General features: G+C 39.8%; 1 protein-coding gene across 1 annotated transcript in view; it reads left to right on the forward strand.

Annotated features, from left to right (window-relative positions):
* LOC126203600 (histone acetyltransferase KAT6A-like) overlaps window positions 1-18,433 on the forward strand; it is a 166,520-nt gene that overhangs the window by 134,113 nt on the left and 13,974 nt on the right. Inside the window, exons 7-8 of the mRNA XM_049937966.1 lie at window positions 7,969-8,316; window positions 13,693-13,829. Of these exons, the coding sequence (XP_049793923.1) occupies window positions 7,969-8,316; window positions 13,693-13,829 (485 nt within the window). The remainder of the gene's footprint in view (window positions 1-7,968; window positions 8,317-13,692; window positions 13,830-18,433) is intronic.

Below are 18,433 nucleotides of genomic sequence, written 5' to 3' on the forward strand. Positions count from 1 at the left end.
ATCCACTTCCTTTGTCGGCTTCAATGAAACCTGCTTTTCGGAAGCAATTGGAGGTGGTGGCCGCCATAACTTCTGTCGATGCCTTCGCAGTATAATGCAAATCATCTAAAACTGACACTTTAAAGGAGGCATCCAAAGGCTGTAATTTGCTTGTGCAGTTCGGTGGCAGCAACTCTGGTTGCACATTATGCAGACTTGTATTTCTGGGATGTGCAGGGCAACAATCCACAATAAGAGAAAGTTTCTGCTGTGCATCAAGGCAATGTAATTGCTTCTCATATAATTCTGACATCATCCACGCTTTTTTGTTGGCACTGCAGTTCGTTGGTAGTGGTTTTTATATTTTTAAAACACCCTGGTTTTTTAGATTTGCCCATCACGAATGGTTTAATTTTTTCAGAACCATCTGAAAGTTCATGCCTAACGTTGTCAGGCAAACTTTACTGTGTTTACCTACATGGCAGTCTTCGCCTTTGAAGACAAGTGTTTTATTTGGCAATATGCTGAAAAGAGACGTGTTTCATCAATGTTGAAGATACCCTTCAGTTTATATTGTTACAAAAGTTCCTGTAACCTGCTGCTCTGCCATTCAGTAACAGATTTTATGTCCACACTGTTTCCTTTGCCAAATACAGTTTTATTCAGTACATTGTACCACTTCTTAAATCTATCTATCCACCCATTAGATGCTGTAAAGTCCTCAATCGCAAGTGCATTGTCAACTTTAGTGCCTTTTCGTGCAATGTCACACTGTTTATTGGAATTTTGACACACGTGCTGCCTGAAACCAGTTTTCATAATTTCTTCCAGCTCTGCATATTTTGAGTAGTTGACACATTTCATTTTTTCTTGTAATATGGCCCACTATTGCTTGCACTTTCCAAAATAGTCTCTGCTTTTCACAATAGTGTTCAATGTAGATACGGGTATTCCTATACTTTGTGCTAATGCAACACGTGTTGCACGGTAAGCTTCAAGTCTTTCCAGAATTTTTACCTTTTCTTCCATAGAAAGAGTTTTCCTGTCTCTGTTGGCGATACTGGCTTTTTCCATCTTAAAACTGCAACATGAAAGGGTGGAAAATCTGCTGCACACTTAAATTCGTCAGCAACATTTGACGTTAGCACTTAGAACTCAGGGGACAGCAGGAAGGCCAGACTGAATTTGTCAGTAACACTCGAGAACAACACAGAGCTCTGCTTGAACTCGATATCACCTTGGGAGCTACAGAACATCAGTCAGGTGTTAATTGAGGGTCCAAACTCGACCTTTCGAAGCACAACTAAGCTGATAAGTGTAGAGCCCTGTAGCTGGTTAACTGCAAACAGTTTAATTTTAATTCCCAAAAAGATTCACATGAGACTCTTAACACTCAAAAATAACTTACCAGCACTAAAAGTAGTCATAAATGACCATACAATATTGGAACACGCTGTGTAAAATTACTTGCGGACTAACGGGTTAACAAATTAAAGTCAATACATAGATAAACTGATAGCAAGCAGCTCAGCATGCTATGTTTTGCCTTTAAAACTGTATTTAATAGTATTGGCTTATTTATCATATTTTTGCTCCAATATCTTATGGAATTATCTTAAAGGGAAGAAGTAAATTATCTATTCAGCAGGAGCAAGCAGTACGTTGTGTGGAACTGATAATTTCACATCTTGCAGAGGCATATTCAATGGTCTCTTAAATCTTACACTCAATTTGTAATACTGGGTGTTTCAAAAAGGACTTTACAACTTTGAAAGTTCATATAAATTAATTCATAGTACCTACAAAGGTGATCGTAGTGTCACATTGTAGGGGAGTACCTCAACTTTTGTCTAGCATAGTTCGCTAGTGCCGAATAGCACTAGCAGCAGTTGCATTAAAAATGGCTGCCTTCACTGGACTCGAGCTGGTAGCTGTGTGGTTTGGTTTGAAGAATCTAAGTCAGTGACAATAGTTCAACATAATTTCCGTACCAAGTACGCTAAAGTCCTCCGAGTAAGCCTACAATTTGAGTGGCATAAATGTTTTCTAGAAACAGGGTGCTTAGTAAGACATGGGAAATCATCAGGTCCTCCAAGCCGATCTGACCACGTTGTTGAGTGAGTGAGACAACATTTTGTCAACAGCCTTACAAAATTGACCCGACGTGCATCTTGTGAATGGCAAATCCTACTTATGACTGTTTGGTGTGTGTTGAGAAACCATTTTCATTTGAAACCATACAGATCGACGATAGTACAAGCAATAAGAGACATTGATAAAATTGCTCACAAGAACTTCTGTGCAGATAAGTTAAATAGATTACACGAGGATGAACATTTCTTGGACAAAATCAGCTTTTCTGATGAGTCAACTTTTCATTTAAGTGGCATGGTTAACACACACAACTAGGATTTGGTGCAGTGAAAATCTACATCAAAACATTGCAAAAAGTTCATGATAGCCCTAAACTGAATGTTGTTTGTGCATTGAGCAAGAACGAAATGTAGGCCCCTTTTTTCCTGCATAGAACCATCGACGGGATAGTGTATCTTGATATGTTACAACAATTTTTTATACCACAATACGATGAGGATGACCAAGAAAGAAATGTTTACTTCATGCAGGATGGTGCACCACCCCACTACCTGGCTGATGTATGGGATTTTCTCAGTGACTGCTTTCCAGGTCAATGGATTGGCTGTGATGTGCCAATTGCATGGCCCCCACATTCCCCAGACCTGACACCACTCGATAATTTTGTTTATTTATTTTTTTAGTGGAGATTCATCAAGAATATTGTGTGTACATCCTGCGCTGGTTCCTCTACCTTAACTTAAAACAAGAATTTATGCCCCTACTAAGCAAGGACCTGCAATGGTACAGTGACTTCTGATGGTATGTGTGCAGGATAACCAACAGAAGCCACATACAGCATTTTTAGTTTAAGGTAAAAAAGTTTGATGTATTTCCCTACAGAACAACACTAAACCCATCTCTACATCTTCTTTCACTAAATTTATTTGAATTTTTGAAGTTGTAAAGTCCTTTTTGAAACACCCTATTCATTTTTTCGTCATCTATATTTCAGACTGATGTGCCTCACATCAGAGATTCAAGTAACAGTGTACTAACTAAAAAGAATAGATAATAGTAATTTCAAAAAATATGTAGTTACATGTTTATAAGAGAAGCTGGAAGGGAAGTGGTATTCAACTTTAGAGACAGTGTTGCCACTTCACAAGCAATTCAACTAGAGATGATTAAGCAGTACGTGAGGTGTATCAATTTCATGTGGGACACCCTGTAAAATATGGTGCAGAAGTATTCAGCAAGGTCCAAACTAACTTAAAGCAGGACATTGGGAATCCTTACCAAGAAAACTGCTTTTAGATGTGGGTTGTCCACTTTTCTTCCATACCCCATTTTCTGCTTTAGAGGTAGGTCTCTGTTGAGTAGTGTGTGCGCTTTAATGCCTTGACTATACTGGAACAGGGAACGGGGCTTTGGGTGAAACTCGCATTGTACACAAGCCCTCGGCAAGCCCACCTGTTGCTTTACCTATTTCTCTCCTCTTATTGATCGTCCAACTGATGCTCATTACTAGTTTGCCTTCTTCCTTTTACTGTGCTGAATCTGTCAGTAGAAGACATTCTTTGCTCTGTAATGGTGTTTACCCTTCATTGGGCTTGCAGGATGTGGACACAGAGTGGGGCTTTCTTCACCAGTGGATAAGCCCTGGGAGACCCCTCGCCTGGTCTGACCTCCATACTGGCCTGATCTATACACTTCTCTGCAATTTTTTTATCAGCTCTAGCATCAGTATTGTCATCAGTGCCTCAGTCTCACTGTTCGTAAGTACATTTGTTGTCAGAACATGTACTTCGGTGGTGTCACTAATTCCTGGTGAATTACCCCTGTATCAAGGGCCTGATGACCTTGCTATTTAGTCCCTTAACCCCCAGTTAACCAACATGCCTGACCAAGAAAATTAACAACATACCTAATTAAGCACTCCTGTAAATTATCTAATTATCTAAATTCAACTATTGGAAACCCATATAAAAGACATAAAAAGACACCTAGATTTCATGCCTGCATATTGCAGACCATCTGGCAATTCTAGCAGAGAGGCTGACAACAATGGAACAGATAGAAACTCTCAAGGTATTTATTGAAAGAGGTGGCCTCCATATATTTTTCAAAATACAAAGTCCATTTGCTCGAAACAACCTACTGAAAAACTGATTACAAAATGTGGACGAATACAGTTCCATGCTTAAAGTATTTCGGTGAAATCCTTGCATTATAGGGAGAGAGATATTGGCACAGAAAATCTGCATACAAAAGCTGAGAAGAGCTCATGGTACATCATGTACAACAGTATGCCCTTAATACAAAAATCAGGCAGTATAACACAGTTACCAAGCCTGAAGCCTCATACGCTTGAAAAATGCTTACATTCCACGGACAAATTATCCTGAAGATATCCTACAAAAAATAATGCAAACTTCTGAAAAAGCTACATGACCCAAAAAGAACATAAGTGGATATAGGTTATAATGCCGTCCCCCCCACCCCCCATGGCAGACATCGAAAGAAGAGGATTGAAACTTTGTGGACTTGTACACAGACTCGCCAAAACACATACACTCACAAAATTATACTGTACATAGAACTACACAAAACCATACTTAGGAACCAGCAGATCAAAAAGGATTTCAGAAAGGCTCTTAAAAGTCGGGACATTTTCAACAATAACTCAATCAAAAACAACAAATGGGAAGTACTGCCAGAAAATGAAGTCACCACCACACCAGGGACACAAATGACTGAAGAAAGAAAATTAAACTGTTGGAGAGAATCTGAGAACTTCTTGGAACCCCCGCAGATCAAAATGTAACAATGTTGCATGATCAGATGAGGTCGAGTTGCACTTAATAATAATAAATTTCAGATCTGAAAAGTAGCAACTTTCAGTGTAAAATGTGTGACAAGTAGTAATGTATAATAAATGAACATCTGTATTTACAGATTGTAAATGTGCTACCAGCATTTACTGCTATAGTTCATCAAAATTTAGGCATCAGACTAATCAGTTAGTGTGTGTGGGCTTTTTTTTTAAAAAATAAAATAAAATAAAACAGTGTTCTAAATCTTGTTCATGTGGCCTCAGCTGCATGGTGACGTAGTTAACCCCTATTCCTTCCATTATTTGTGTGGTTATTCCACTTCAAATTGTGACAGACAGGTACCCCTAGAGACTTGAAGAATATGGCTGATTTCTTAGACTTATTGCTAGATGTGTAATTGTCCAGTAATAGGTCCTTCTGCATATGTGTGTGTAATAAATTATGTATGTTCAGTCAGCTTACTAATCATTGCCACAAGGTGCTGAACACTTGCAACCTTCTTCGCATCTTGTAACAGTTTAATGACCACCTACCTGTATACATCTGAGTTACCTGCAGACAGACTTGGAGAGCTCCAGACGTTACCTGCTAAATCATTTATGCATGTTATGGGCTGTAGCAGCCCTATTAAAATGTCTCCCCAACAAGAAAGATGTATAAAGTTTGTTTGCTGGGAAGTTTTCAGTCCAGTCACACACACACACATTTTGTTTACCATACAATACTACCGAACTGAACAAAGGCAGTTTCGAATTTCATAAACATGACATTAGTTTGTGCTCTACTAGATATTGCCTTCTGGATGTTGTGCACAGACAGAGTAAATTGTGATCAGTGTTTTAGGAAACCATGTTGACCCCTACAGTGGAGGTGTTTTGTCTCCAGAAAAGTTATCAGTATCCAAGCACATGATTTGTTATATAATTAGTGTTTTCTGCAACTTATCTTGTGTTGTCTCTTCTCTTTACCTCTTTCTTGGGAGACAACAGTGCATCTATTTTGGCAGTGAAGGAATATGTTTGAAAGAAAAGCTATTTTTCTCTCTTTCTGTACCTGCACACTGCTCAGTGCTTCCTCTGTTTGACAAGTACTGCTTTATCATCATTTATTTGTATGCATAAATATTCCACCCTGAATGTTCCAGTGTTGTGAACATCCTGGTCTTTAAGATTTAATCCAATGAATGAATGAATGCATAAATAAATATTTTTGAGAGGTTTACTGACACACAGTAGTTTAATCTGAGTTTGGGGGAAGAACAACTGAGTGGTTTATGGAGTATAGATTGTAGAAAAGTACAAATTTCTTATTAAATGTAATAGAATAATTTGAATCAAAATTTGTCTTAAGTCAGGCTGTTACAGTGCTGACCCATAGGGTGCGGGCACTGCTCAGCTTACCTTCGGGCAGGCACAACTGGTATATGCTACCTGCAAAGCAGTCAAATGCATGCTTTTTGCTTATGTGCCATGTACTTCGCCACCCCTGTGCGCGTGGACTCAGTCAATACTGTGGGATCTTGTCAGTTGTGGCCCGGCTGCCTGGGCAGCAGGCGTTTGCTCCTGCTCACCTATTCTCATGGGCACAAGTCTGTCCACCGGTGGGCACATGAGCTAGAACAATGTGTCTTAAGACATGGTGGGGTAAATCTGAACAGAAAAGAGGAGAAAGATATATGTATGGTGAAAAAATTTTTCGCCTAAAAGCTAGGTATCTTTCTTGATTCAGCAGTCTCGAGGTAATAATGATTACTAATTACACTGCAAGTACTAACTTAAATGTGTAAACACTTAAAAACAGCTTGTGTTTGGAAAGAAAGTTGAGAATAAATAAGTACTGTTGGAGTAGCATTAATCAAAAGATAGAAAATGGGACAAATTTGGTTAATTCCATTTTTGGCAAGTGACTAGCCACCACGAATAAATGGCTGCCATCTTGAATGAAGGCTGGCTGGTGGAACCAGACTGCATAACTACTACATAATAAAACAATGGAAAATCGAGGGTGGAATGTAACAATACGAGAGAAGGAAAGTTGCTACTCACCATATATCATTAAGGCCTTTGTGTACACACTCTAACACACTCTCTCTCTCTCTCTCACACACACACACACACACACACACACACACACACACACACACACACACACACACACACACACATTCTACTGCTGACAAAAGCCTTAATGGCCGAAAGCTATGATTGTGCGATTCTTTTTATTGTGCCTATCGCAGCTCAGCATCTCCACTATATGGTGAGTAGCAACTTCCCTTCTCTCGTATTGTTACAGCTACATAATAAATTAAAGATACCGGAGATTTACTCTGGTGCTTACTAATTTAATTGATAACTGACATCAGTTCAGGACTACGTCTCTTGAGGGGATGACAAAAATTACTAGATCACTAAAAAGTAAAGCTGTCAGTAGACAGAAGCACAGATATGTCGGTGGAGATGTCAGGCAATAGGCCCAGAAGCTGAGAGAAATTTCACAGTGTGCCACATGTGATGAATCAATGAAATTAAATCATTGGGCATTGTAGCTTGCATGATCTGTTGCACTTCTTTTGTTGTGGTTCACAAGCTAAGAGAAATTTATAGAGTGCATATGTTTAGAAATGTTTAATGGTTACAGCATGAGTCGAGTTAATTCAGTATTTCCAGACGAAATAGCACTTTCCGGAGGTACAATGAGGCATATGTATCGGGCTGAAAGAAGTGAGTTTTGAATGCTGTAATACAGAGATAAAATTGTGGCATCAGAATGTACAGAGTACCAGTTAATCCCATGGAGGCTGAATTTTTGTTGTGGGATTTAACTTAGAATGAGTATCAGATTATTTTTTCCATTTAAAATGTTAGCCTTTATTCAATGTAGTTGCTCACTTAAGTTGATCTATATGAAGGTGAAGGTGTGGCTTGAGAAACGCAAGCAAATGTATAATAATCGACTCGTGTTGTAAAGCTTTCAGCTAACATGTTGCTTCACTTTTTGATGATTGCTTATTAGTTGTAAATTTCCTTGTCAGCGTGTGCCCATTGGTCAGTTGGCACATTGAATGGAATGTGTGTTGCAGGTCGCCTTAGAAGAAAGACTCATTCAGGTGGAGCGCGAACTGGCAACACTGCGACAGCAGTTGGCGTCGTGCCTGACTGCCATTAGTACAGCTCCACCGCCACCTGCACCTTCACTGCCATGTTCAACTGGTGCTGCCCCTCCCCCTCCACCACCGCCACCTCCTCCTCCCCCTCCTCCACCTCCACCACCACCACCACCACCACTACTGGCTCCCCCTGCAAATAAACTGGGCATTGTGAGCAAGAAGAAAGATCACCAGCAGCAAAAGGCAGACACCCGCATGACAATAACTGTGGACGATCTTCGTAAAGTGCAGCTGCGTAAGACACCGTCCGTGCTCCCAAAGGTGAGAAAATGGGTTTTATTGCTGTTAAGCATTGATGCAGTCACAAAGGCTGTTGCTGAATCCTCCACTTCCAGCCCCTAAACTGTAATGTGAAAAACATTTTAACTGAGAATTGTTTTGTTAAGTATCTAATTGTTCCTGATGAAGCTACTCCCAGATGTAGTAAGATTCAATTACAATGATTGTTTTAATGTGAAACAAATTTATCTCCAGTGTGCGTAAAATGTCAAAGGTGATGTAGATGTGTATGAAGGAGCAGTTGCACATAAAACTTAGAGGATCGTTGAAATATAAACCATAATATCATTACGTAGCTTTGTTGGTGATACATATCAGTACAAATCGAGTGTGTTTTCGTATATAGGTTCTGGTGAAAGAAATGCTAGTTTTGTTTTGTACATAGTTTCTGGGAAAAGAAATAAAGTTTCTTCATTGGATACATAGCTTTTTTATAGCTTTGTGAAAGAAAACAACTCACTGTCCCAGTAGCCAGTTGCACACTTACAGTGTGATTGGATTGCAGTGTTGTGTTGAAAGCATTCCCCTTGTAATGTCTTCTTTAGTGGGCCAAACATGTGACAGAGAGCAAATGTGGACTGGAACGTGGATTTTCAAGAGGATACCAATGTAGCTTTGAAAGTGTTGCAACCTCAGTAACAGTAATGTGGCGATCATTTTCCACAAGCTCATACATGGCTTGAATATTGTCTTAATTGCCGGTAGACATCAGATGCTTTTTATGGCTTAGATTATCTACTTTATCATCACTGAACTTTATTTGGAGTCCTTCCAGAATGTCATTTGTTGCCATACCTTTGTTGGTGAGAAAGTTAATAATATGTTGCACAGCAGACACTTGTAATTCCTATTTACTCATAGTATTCCAAAATGACAGATCTGAGTGTCTATCAGGTGCTTGGCTAACCCCGCTCCATTCTCCTGCAAATGATCACCAGCTCACTGTGCTTCTCATATCACTATTAAAGTAAAAAATTAATAATGTTGTGGTCTATATTTCAATGATCCTCTGTTTTCATGGTTCAGAAAGAAAAATAGGTAAGTACATTTGATTCATTGTACCGTTGTCCTCAATAGCGCGACTGCAGGGACTTATCCCTTGCACGCTTCCCGTGTCCCGTGTCCTCGGTGGCTCAGATGGATAGAGTGTCTGCCATGTAAGCAGGAGATCCCGGGTTCGAGTCCCGGTCGGGGCACACATTTTCAGCTGTCCACATCGAGGTATAACACCAGCTGTCGGCAGCTGAGGTTGTCAGTTAGTCATCATTTATCTAGGACTGGCGATAATTTTAAAAATAACCAAAATATCTATATTTAAAAAAAATCATTATCTGTTCTCAATGTATTGAAAAAATGTATCAATATAACAACGGAAAAAATATCAATGTACAGGCCTATAAAAATATCTGCTGCACATTGTAAATATACTGATGGTTGTAGAGCTGTATATTTAAATATTGATTTAGTAGTAAATATTCTGTACATCAACAAGCTAGAAGTCTGCTTTTCCCCTTAGAGCAAGAATTCAAAGGAAAATGATGCATGTTTACACTTAGTGATAACCACTTTGCTAAAAATGGTAATTGCATGTAAGTGGCACAATAAAATGTGCCCAGTGGGAACGTTGTTCGGTTTCATCACATATCGGATTTGTCTGGAACTCTTCGTGTCGACTTCCTGTTTTTCCCATTTCTGCAAATGGCAGCAACATAGCAGCTGCAGTGTCAAAATTGCATAGTGAAGTTAAATGTTGCAATTTCTGTTAGTAATGCCGAGCGCATCAGCATTTCCCCTCAGACATCTCCGTCCACTGCAAAGACCAATCTTGTCGCTTAGATTTTTGTTCACCATTTTAAGCAACTGTTTTTGAAGAATGCTGATGTGAAGAAATAACATACCAGTTGCATTAAAAATTGTTTGTTAACGCAACTGATATGCTATTTCTTCACATCAGAAATCTTGTTATTCCATTCACGCCACCACCTCCCAGTGCAGTTGGACTTTTGTGCCACCTATACTTGTTTCACACAGTCAAAGAGAAAGACTGGATGTGATGAAAGCTTGAAAAGTAGTAAGTCTCCATTGCACAGCAAAAGGAAAAACTATGTTTTTCTACAATTTCAAATATTTACCAAAAGTTGCTAAAAATTATATTATAAAATAAAAATATTGGCACTTCATATTGAAATTTCAATATTGATGTATAGGGGAAAAAATAATGCCGATGTATATCAATTCTTGGAAAATATGTCAATATTTAATCAACAACCCTAATATTATCTCTAAATCTTTCTATATGAAGCTATAGCCTGACTATGTATTGAACTGGTAGCATGAAATTTTATCTTCGGCAAAATAAATCGTAACACTTGCAGAGGTGAATTATTGAAAATGTGTTAGTACTGATGGTGTATTAGAAAGAGATGCTGTTGTTGTTGTTGTTGTTGTTGTTGTGGTCTTCAGTCCTGAGACTGGTTTGATGCAGCTCTCCATGCTACTCTATCCTGTGCAAGCTTCTTCATCTCCCAGTACCTACTGCAGCCTACATCCTTCTGAATCTGTTTAGTGTATTCATCTCTTGGTCTCCCTCTACGATTTTTACCCTCCACGTTGCCCTCCAATACTAAATTGGTGGTCCCTCGATGCCTCAGAGCATGTCCTACCAACCGATCCCTTCTTCTAGACAAGTTGTGCCACAAGCTCCTCTTCTCCCCAATTCTATTCAATACCTCCTCATTAGTTATGTGATCTACCCATCTAATCTTCAGCATTCTTCTGTAGCACCACATTTCGAAAGCTTCTATTCTCTTCTTGTCTAAGCTATTTATCGTCCACTTCCCAAGTAGCAAAACTCCTTTACTACATAAAGTGTGTCATTTCCTAATCTAATTCCCTCAGCATCACCTAACTTAATTCGACTACATTCCATTATCCTCGTTTTGCTTTTGTTGATGTGCATCTTATACCCTCCTTTCAAGACGCTGTCCACTCCGTTCAACTGCTCTTCCAAGTCCTTTGCTGTCTCTGACAGAATTACAATGTCATCGGCGAACCTCAAAGTTTTTATTTCTTCTCCATGGATTTTAATACCTACTCTGAACTTTTCTTTTGTTTCCTTTACTACTTGCTCAATATACAGATTGAATAACATCGGGGATGGGCTACAACCCTGTCTCACTCCCTTCCCAACCACTGCTTCCCTTTCATATCCCTCGACTCTTATAACTGCAATCTGCTTTCTGTACAAATTATAAATAGCCTTTCATTCCCTGTATTTTACCCCTGCCACCTTCAGAATTTGAAAGAGAGTATTCCAGTCAACATTGTCAAAAGCTTTCTCTAAGTCGACAAATGCTAGAAATGTAGGTTTGCCTTTTCTTAATCTTTCTTCTAAGATAAGTTGTAGGGTCAGTATTGACTCACGTGTTCCAACATTTCTACGAAATCCAAACTGATCTTCCCCGAGGTTGGCTTCTATCAGTTTTTCCATTCGTCTGTAAAGAATTCACGTTAGTATTTTGCAGCTCTGACTTATTAAACTGATAGTTCAGTAATTTTGACATCTGTCAACACCTGCTTTCTTTGGGATTGGGATTATTATATTCTTCTTGAAGTCTGAGGGTATTTCGCCTGTCTCATACATCTTTTCTCACCAGATGGTAGAGTTTTGTCAGGACTGGCTCTCCCAAGGTTGTCAGTAGTTCTAATGGAATGTTGTCTACTCCTTGTTTCGACTCAGGTCTTTCAGTGCCCTGTCAAACTCTACACGCAATATCATATCTCCCATTTCATCTTCATCTACATCCTCTTCCATTTCCATAATATTGTCCTCAAGTACATCGCCCTTGTATAGGCCCTCTATATACTCCTTCCACCTTTCTGCCTTCCCTTCTTTGCTTAGAACTGGGTTTCCATCTGAGCTCTTGATATTCATACAAGTGGTTCTCTTCTCTCCAAAGGTCTCTTTAATTTTCCTGTAGGCAGTATCTATCTTACCCCTCATGAGATAATCCTCTACATCCTTACATTTGTCCTCTAGCCATCCCTGCTTAGCCATTTTGCACTTCCTGTCGATCTCATTTTTGAGACGTTTGTATTCCTTTTTGCCTGCTTCATTTACTGCATTTTTATATTTTCTCCTTTCATCAATTAAATTCAATATTTCTTCTGTTACCCAAGGATTTCTACTAGCCCTTGTCTTTTTACCTACTTGATCCTCTGCTGCCTTCACTACTTCATCCCTCAAAGCTACCCATTCTTCTTCTATTGTATTTCTTTCCCCCATTCCTGTCAATTGTTCCCTTATGCTCTCCCTGAAACTCTGTACAATCTCTGGTCCTTTCAGTTTATCCAGGTCCTATCTCCTTAAATTCCCACCTTTTTGCAGTTTCTTCAGTTTTAATCTACAGCTCATAACCAATAGATTGTGGTCAGAGTCCACATCTGCCCCTGGAAATGTCTTATAATTTAAAACCTGGTTCCTATATCTCTGTCTTACCATTATATAATCTATCTGATACCTTTTGGTATCTCCAGGGTTCTTCCATGAAAGAGAGAGCATATTAAAATGACGTTCTTTCTTGTACCTCTTCCCACCCCCCACCAACCCCCCCTCTCCCCACCCCCCACCAACCCCCCCTCTCCCCACCCCCCACCAACCCCCCCTCTCCCCACCCCCCACCAACCCTCCCTCTCCCCACCCCCCACCAACCCCCCCTCTCCCCACCCCACACCAACCCCACCTCTCCCCACCCCCCACCAACCCCCCCTCTCCCCACCCCCCACCAACCCCCCTCTCCCCACCCCCACCAACCCCCCCCTCTCCCCACCCCCCCACCAACCCCCCCTCTCCCCACCCCCCACCAACCCCCCCTCTCCCCACCTCCCGCCAACCCCCCCCTCTCTCCACCTCCCAGCAAATTTTTGCTTTTTGCATAAGATGTTCCATATAGTATTTGTACTGTTTTTATGTGATCCAGCATTGGGAAAAAAGATGTGTTAAAACACGAAATTGTTAAATGCCTAAAGTGCTTGGAGTGTACCTTCAAATTTTATCACTAACCCAAGGCACTATTTGAATGAAGCAGTTACTGATTGTCCAGATTGAAGGAAGATATGTACGCAGAATTGGTTCCTTTGTATTAATTTATTTTAGTCCATCTGTTCTTTTTTCTCACTGATTCAATCACACTAATTACTGCTGAGGATTCCAGAACTCTTGCTAATGAGTGATGAATCAGATGTTATTTTTGTGACTAATTCAGTTGTGTTGCAGGCCTTATGTTCATGTGAAGTCAATGTATTGTGCATTTCAGTTTGATAGTGTGAAGTTATTGTGGTGTCTGATGATGTTTTCAGAATGAAACATTACGAGGCCCTGTTGTATCTGTGGAGATGTTGCGATCGGTAAAGCTGCGACCCAGCCACAGTCGGCGCAAGAGCACCTGCCGTAATTATTCACAGGCTGGTGTTGGTGTATCGCCTTCTTCGTCCAGGTACTTGGTAAAGCCAGCTCCTCCTCCTCCTCCTCCTCCTCCTCCTGTTCTTCCTCCTCCTTTTCCTTCAGATTTTTGCCCTTTTTCTTCATTTTATTAATAAGTTGTTAATACATAAAGAAATACATTGTTATTAGTATATATTTTAAAAAATCAATTTTAGTGTTTTCCATTACACCTCTACCCAGAATCTGACCAGTCCACAAACCAGAGTTTCTGTGAAGCATGGCATGTAGGAGATGAGGTACTGCTGGAAGTAAAGCTATGAGAACAAGTCATGAGTTGTGCTGGGGTAGCTCAGTCAGTAGAGCACTTCCTGTGAAAGATGAGGGTTCCAAGTTTGTCGGTGCAACACACATTTTTAATTTGTGTAAATACTGTTCACCTTTGAATTTCAGGCTACTCTCTAGTCTCGGTATCAAGTAAATTTCTCACAGTTGTTGAAAAATATCACATAGAAGAAAACCTCTTCTGGTACTCCATCTGACAGACAGAAGAAAACTTTGGAATAGATTGAAAAATCAGCCAACCAGTTCAAATAATTGTTTATTATCCCTTGACCATGGTTTCGATATTTATAAAAATATCTTCTTCAGAAGTATTGGCCCTAAAAGATTTTGAACTGAAACTTTGTTTCTAAAGATGTATTTTATAAACTGACAAGCTGTTTATGTTGATAGGGTTTTAAGTGTTTACTGTTTTCAAAACATTAGGTTATTTTACAGAACATAAAAATCATAAGTTCCACCACCACCACCACCACCACCACCCCCCACCAACCTTGAAGGTCAGTCACACGTTTTTCCTGTCCTAAGACCATTGTGCAACAGTAGTGGTGCATTGTGAGAAGAGAATGCACCTTCTTGGTTTCCTGCAGAGATTTTGCTGCAATACGGGTCATACGTGCATCACAGTGTGAGTGAAGAGGTGTAGCAGTACTCCAAAGTTAATTACACCAGATAGTAAAATTTGTTCTGTGCAATATGCAATATTGACATTGCTATGCTATGCTATGCCATTGAGAGAAAGCAGGTACGGATAATTAAGTGAAGGCACTGTTCTCTTGCACAAGAACACAACACCCTACACACCTCACTCAAAATTAGCTTTGCTTCAGGGTTTTCTATGAGAGGTTTAGAAACTTCTACCATACAGTACAAATCTTGTACAATGAAGTTTCTACTACCTTTTGGGAAACTGAGAGAACATCTGCGGATTTAGAAATTTTCCAATGATTACAATGTTTATACAGCAGTTACCGAATGGCTCAGTGACAAAGGACCAGATATTTTTTTATTGTCGAGGAACTGAATGATTGCTAGAATGTTCACACCATTATTTATAGGGACTTAGTACATGTGCTGAAAAATAGTGTCTCTTATCAGTGTCGCTTTGAAGTTTGGTGCAGTATTCAGTAAGTCACTTGGTCTTCCATAATAATCCTGTAACCCACTTATTAAGGTCCCCTTGTATTACATTTATTTGCTAATGTGTATGATCAGTGGCCTAGATAATGACATATCCATTATCAATGAATATGTAATTGAACTGTTTGATACAAATAATTGGCTTGGGCAACTAGGAAGAAGACTGGAAAAATATATTAGACTAACAACAATGAATGAATGTGTGCCCAATAGCAGAACCTTACCACTAATGATTCTTTGTGTGAAGTATAAGCCAAATGCAAATGGCAGCATATTAAGTCTTACTCCTGTTGTATTCAAAATTCAGTGTTTCAAATTATCAAATTAAATGAATAAATCATAACTACTCACTGTGTGGTGGAGGTATTGAGTGGTAGTTAGGGAAGGAAAATGAACAGCTGACTGCATAATGGTAAAATACATCTGTCTCAAACAGTTCCCACTTAGTGAGAGCAGGCATTGCCTACAGGGGAAACAACTACCGCTGAAATTTTTCAGAATAACCACAAGTCACACTCCACATGTTTTATTGACAGTTCACTCTTTAATTTAACAAGAGCATCATGAGAAACTCTGACATTCATTATTTCACACTGTGAAGTATACGACAAAGTGTGGCAATATGGAATCTTACATTGGCTTTAAAGAACGTATTCCACTTACAATATGACTTACGTTTAAAGTGCAGTGGTTGGCTGATCAGATTGCCAGTGCCACAGATTAAGTTGGCTTACAAAAGTGGTTGCACCATCCATGGCCATGGCCAAAATCATCATCTTCACTTCAAGATTTAGCTCTTTTTTATTTTGGCTGTTACGGTACCCATCAATGCAATTCAGTTATTACACTACCATAAAAATATGGTGAACTACTGCAGTTTGTTATGAAATTCATATTGCTGCAGGAAATACAAATTTTCTTCTCAGTCGCAACTTTTATGGGCATGTATAGACATGTAATTTCTGCACCGGACAGAATTTCATTGCACTGCAGTTTCTGGTGATGCTCTAGTTTAATTAAAGGATGAAACTAATCAATACAAAATACTGAGTGTGGCTATCCTGAAGAAGTTAATTCACACTTATACAATTCAGAGAAAGTAATGTTGGAAGAGGGCTGGGGAGCGGCGAACCACGGATAATACATGCTAGAAACAGCCATTGAAGTATATCATGTTGTGCTCAGCAACACCCTTGGCTTTGGTTGCAGCTTGATGATGGCCTGGCCATTCATCCAAGTGGATAACTGGTCTGTCCTTATGCCAATCTCATTTACTGATGTTGCCACAGGACCATACCCATCTGAAAGACGCAGGCATACAGTATGTCTCAATGCCATAAATACCATGGTTGCACATCCTTAAGGTTGATCCACATGCAACAATCTGTCAGTGCAGAAAAAATTGTAGCAAATGGAATGGAAATTTGTGCAGATATGAGATACACACAGAACTGTCACTTCGGAGTTTATGAAAAATAGTTCAAATTTGTAGACTCAAGCTAGGGAGTTTATAAAAAATAGCTCAAATTTGTAGACTCAAGATACAATTTGTCTGCACAGATGCGATTTGTGGCTTGGAATCTGCTGCATTCTAGTGCAGGAAACATGTTTCAGTTAGCTGTATGTTCAATTTAGTGTTTCTAGTCTTTGCTTCCACATGAAGCTTGTCTATTCTAGACATTCATAACAGGTTGTATATGAGCTTCAGACAGGTAAAGTTACCTCATTGACCCCTCCTGTAATTTATTAGAATATATGGAATTATAAACATGTAGAAAAGTGTAAAATGATGGTGTTTATGAAATGAAATGATTGTATGCCATTATTGGCCAGGAGACACGTCTGGGTTCGCTGGGCCGCCTGATACATGTATTTCTATTTGACGCTGCTTCAGTGACTTGTGCATTGATAAAGATGAAATGAATAGGAAAACATAAATACCTGGTAACCTAGCAAGTAAACTCCCTGACCCGACCAGGAATCAAACCAGAGAGCCCACAGTCTAGAGGCAGCAACTGTCCTGACCAGTTTAATCGTTCATTCTACCTGACATGTACTTTACAAATTTTTCTGCAAGACAAGTTGAAAACTTGGCTCACAGAAAAATTTTCTACACAGGGTAATGTCCTGAACTGAAATATCTTTTGCAAGTACATGATCAGTTGCTGCTGAAATTCCTTCCCTAGACTGACCTATAGCAAGCCAGCAGTAGATTAAAACTGCCATGCGAATTCACAAGACTCGCGACAATTTGTACAGACAGACGTCCCCAGTGACCAGACGTCCCCAGTGACAATGCTCAACCCTGTCGCAGTGTGTATTGCTGATCACAGCAATCTAAACTTCAATACAGCTGCTTCACAACCTGTACTATGTGGTGTTGATCCCTTCCCAAACACAATTTCTACGGAACTGAGTATGGGGGTACTGTTATTCTCATACCCTGGTTACATAATTTGCTGTCATTGTCCTTCATCTACCTCATCACCACTTCATCCTGGCCTGCCATAAACATTTTACTTTATACTTCACTATGACAGGCCTTTCCCCTTCCCCACTCTGTAGTGTTATTCATAGTCCATACATTTATGGTCCTAAATCTTCGTAGTTCCCTCTGCAGTCTTCCTCTCCTTCTGTTGTATCTTGTCACCACTGCCTGTCTCTGATGCCCTTATCAGCAGAATATTAAACCATGTTCTTCCTTGCCTCCAGTCTCCACCCCAATCCTTAGCTACTACCTCTGTCTACATCGGAGTACACTCTCTGATGCTGTATTCGTTCCCATTCTACTCCTGTCCTGTGCCTCTAGACTTTAACCTGGCCCCACCCCACCCTTAGTTTCACCCTACCTTTTCCTAGTCAGCTTCATCTGTTACGTGAGTAACCTAGAAGTAGATACCTGTGGTGTAGCAAAGCAGTTCAAATCACTTAATAAAGGCAAGGCCTCTGGTTCACATTCTACAGGGTGTACATAAAGTCTAGGAACACTTTCAAATATTTATTGCACTAGAACCAAACATTGTACAGATATTGTACACATGTCATTTTGAAGAGTTTTTTTCCCTCTCTTCATGTATACCACCAGAGTGTAGTTTGGTAATTTCCCGGTAGTCAGTGCTAGTCTCAAATGTGGCGAGTTCAGGTTTAGAGTGAGCTTTCTGTGTGTTGAGTTTGACA

The sequence above is a fragment of the Schistocerca nitens genome, chromosome 9, assembly GCF_023898315.1.
Source record: "Schistocerca nitens isolate TAMUIC-IGC-003100 chromosome 9, iqSchNite1.1, whole genome shotgun sequence".
In the NCBI taxonomy this organism is placed as follows: Eukaryota; Metazoa; Arthropoda; class Insecta; order Orthoptera; family Acrididae; genus Schistocerca; species Schistocerca nitens.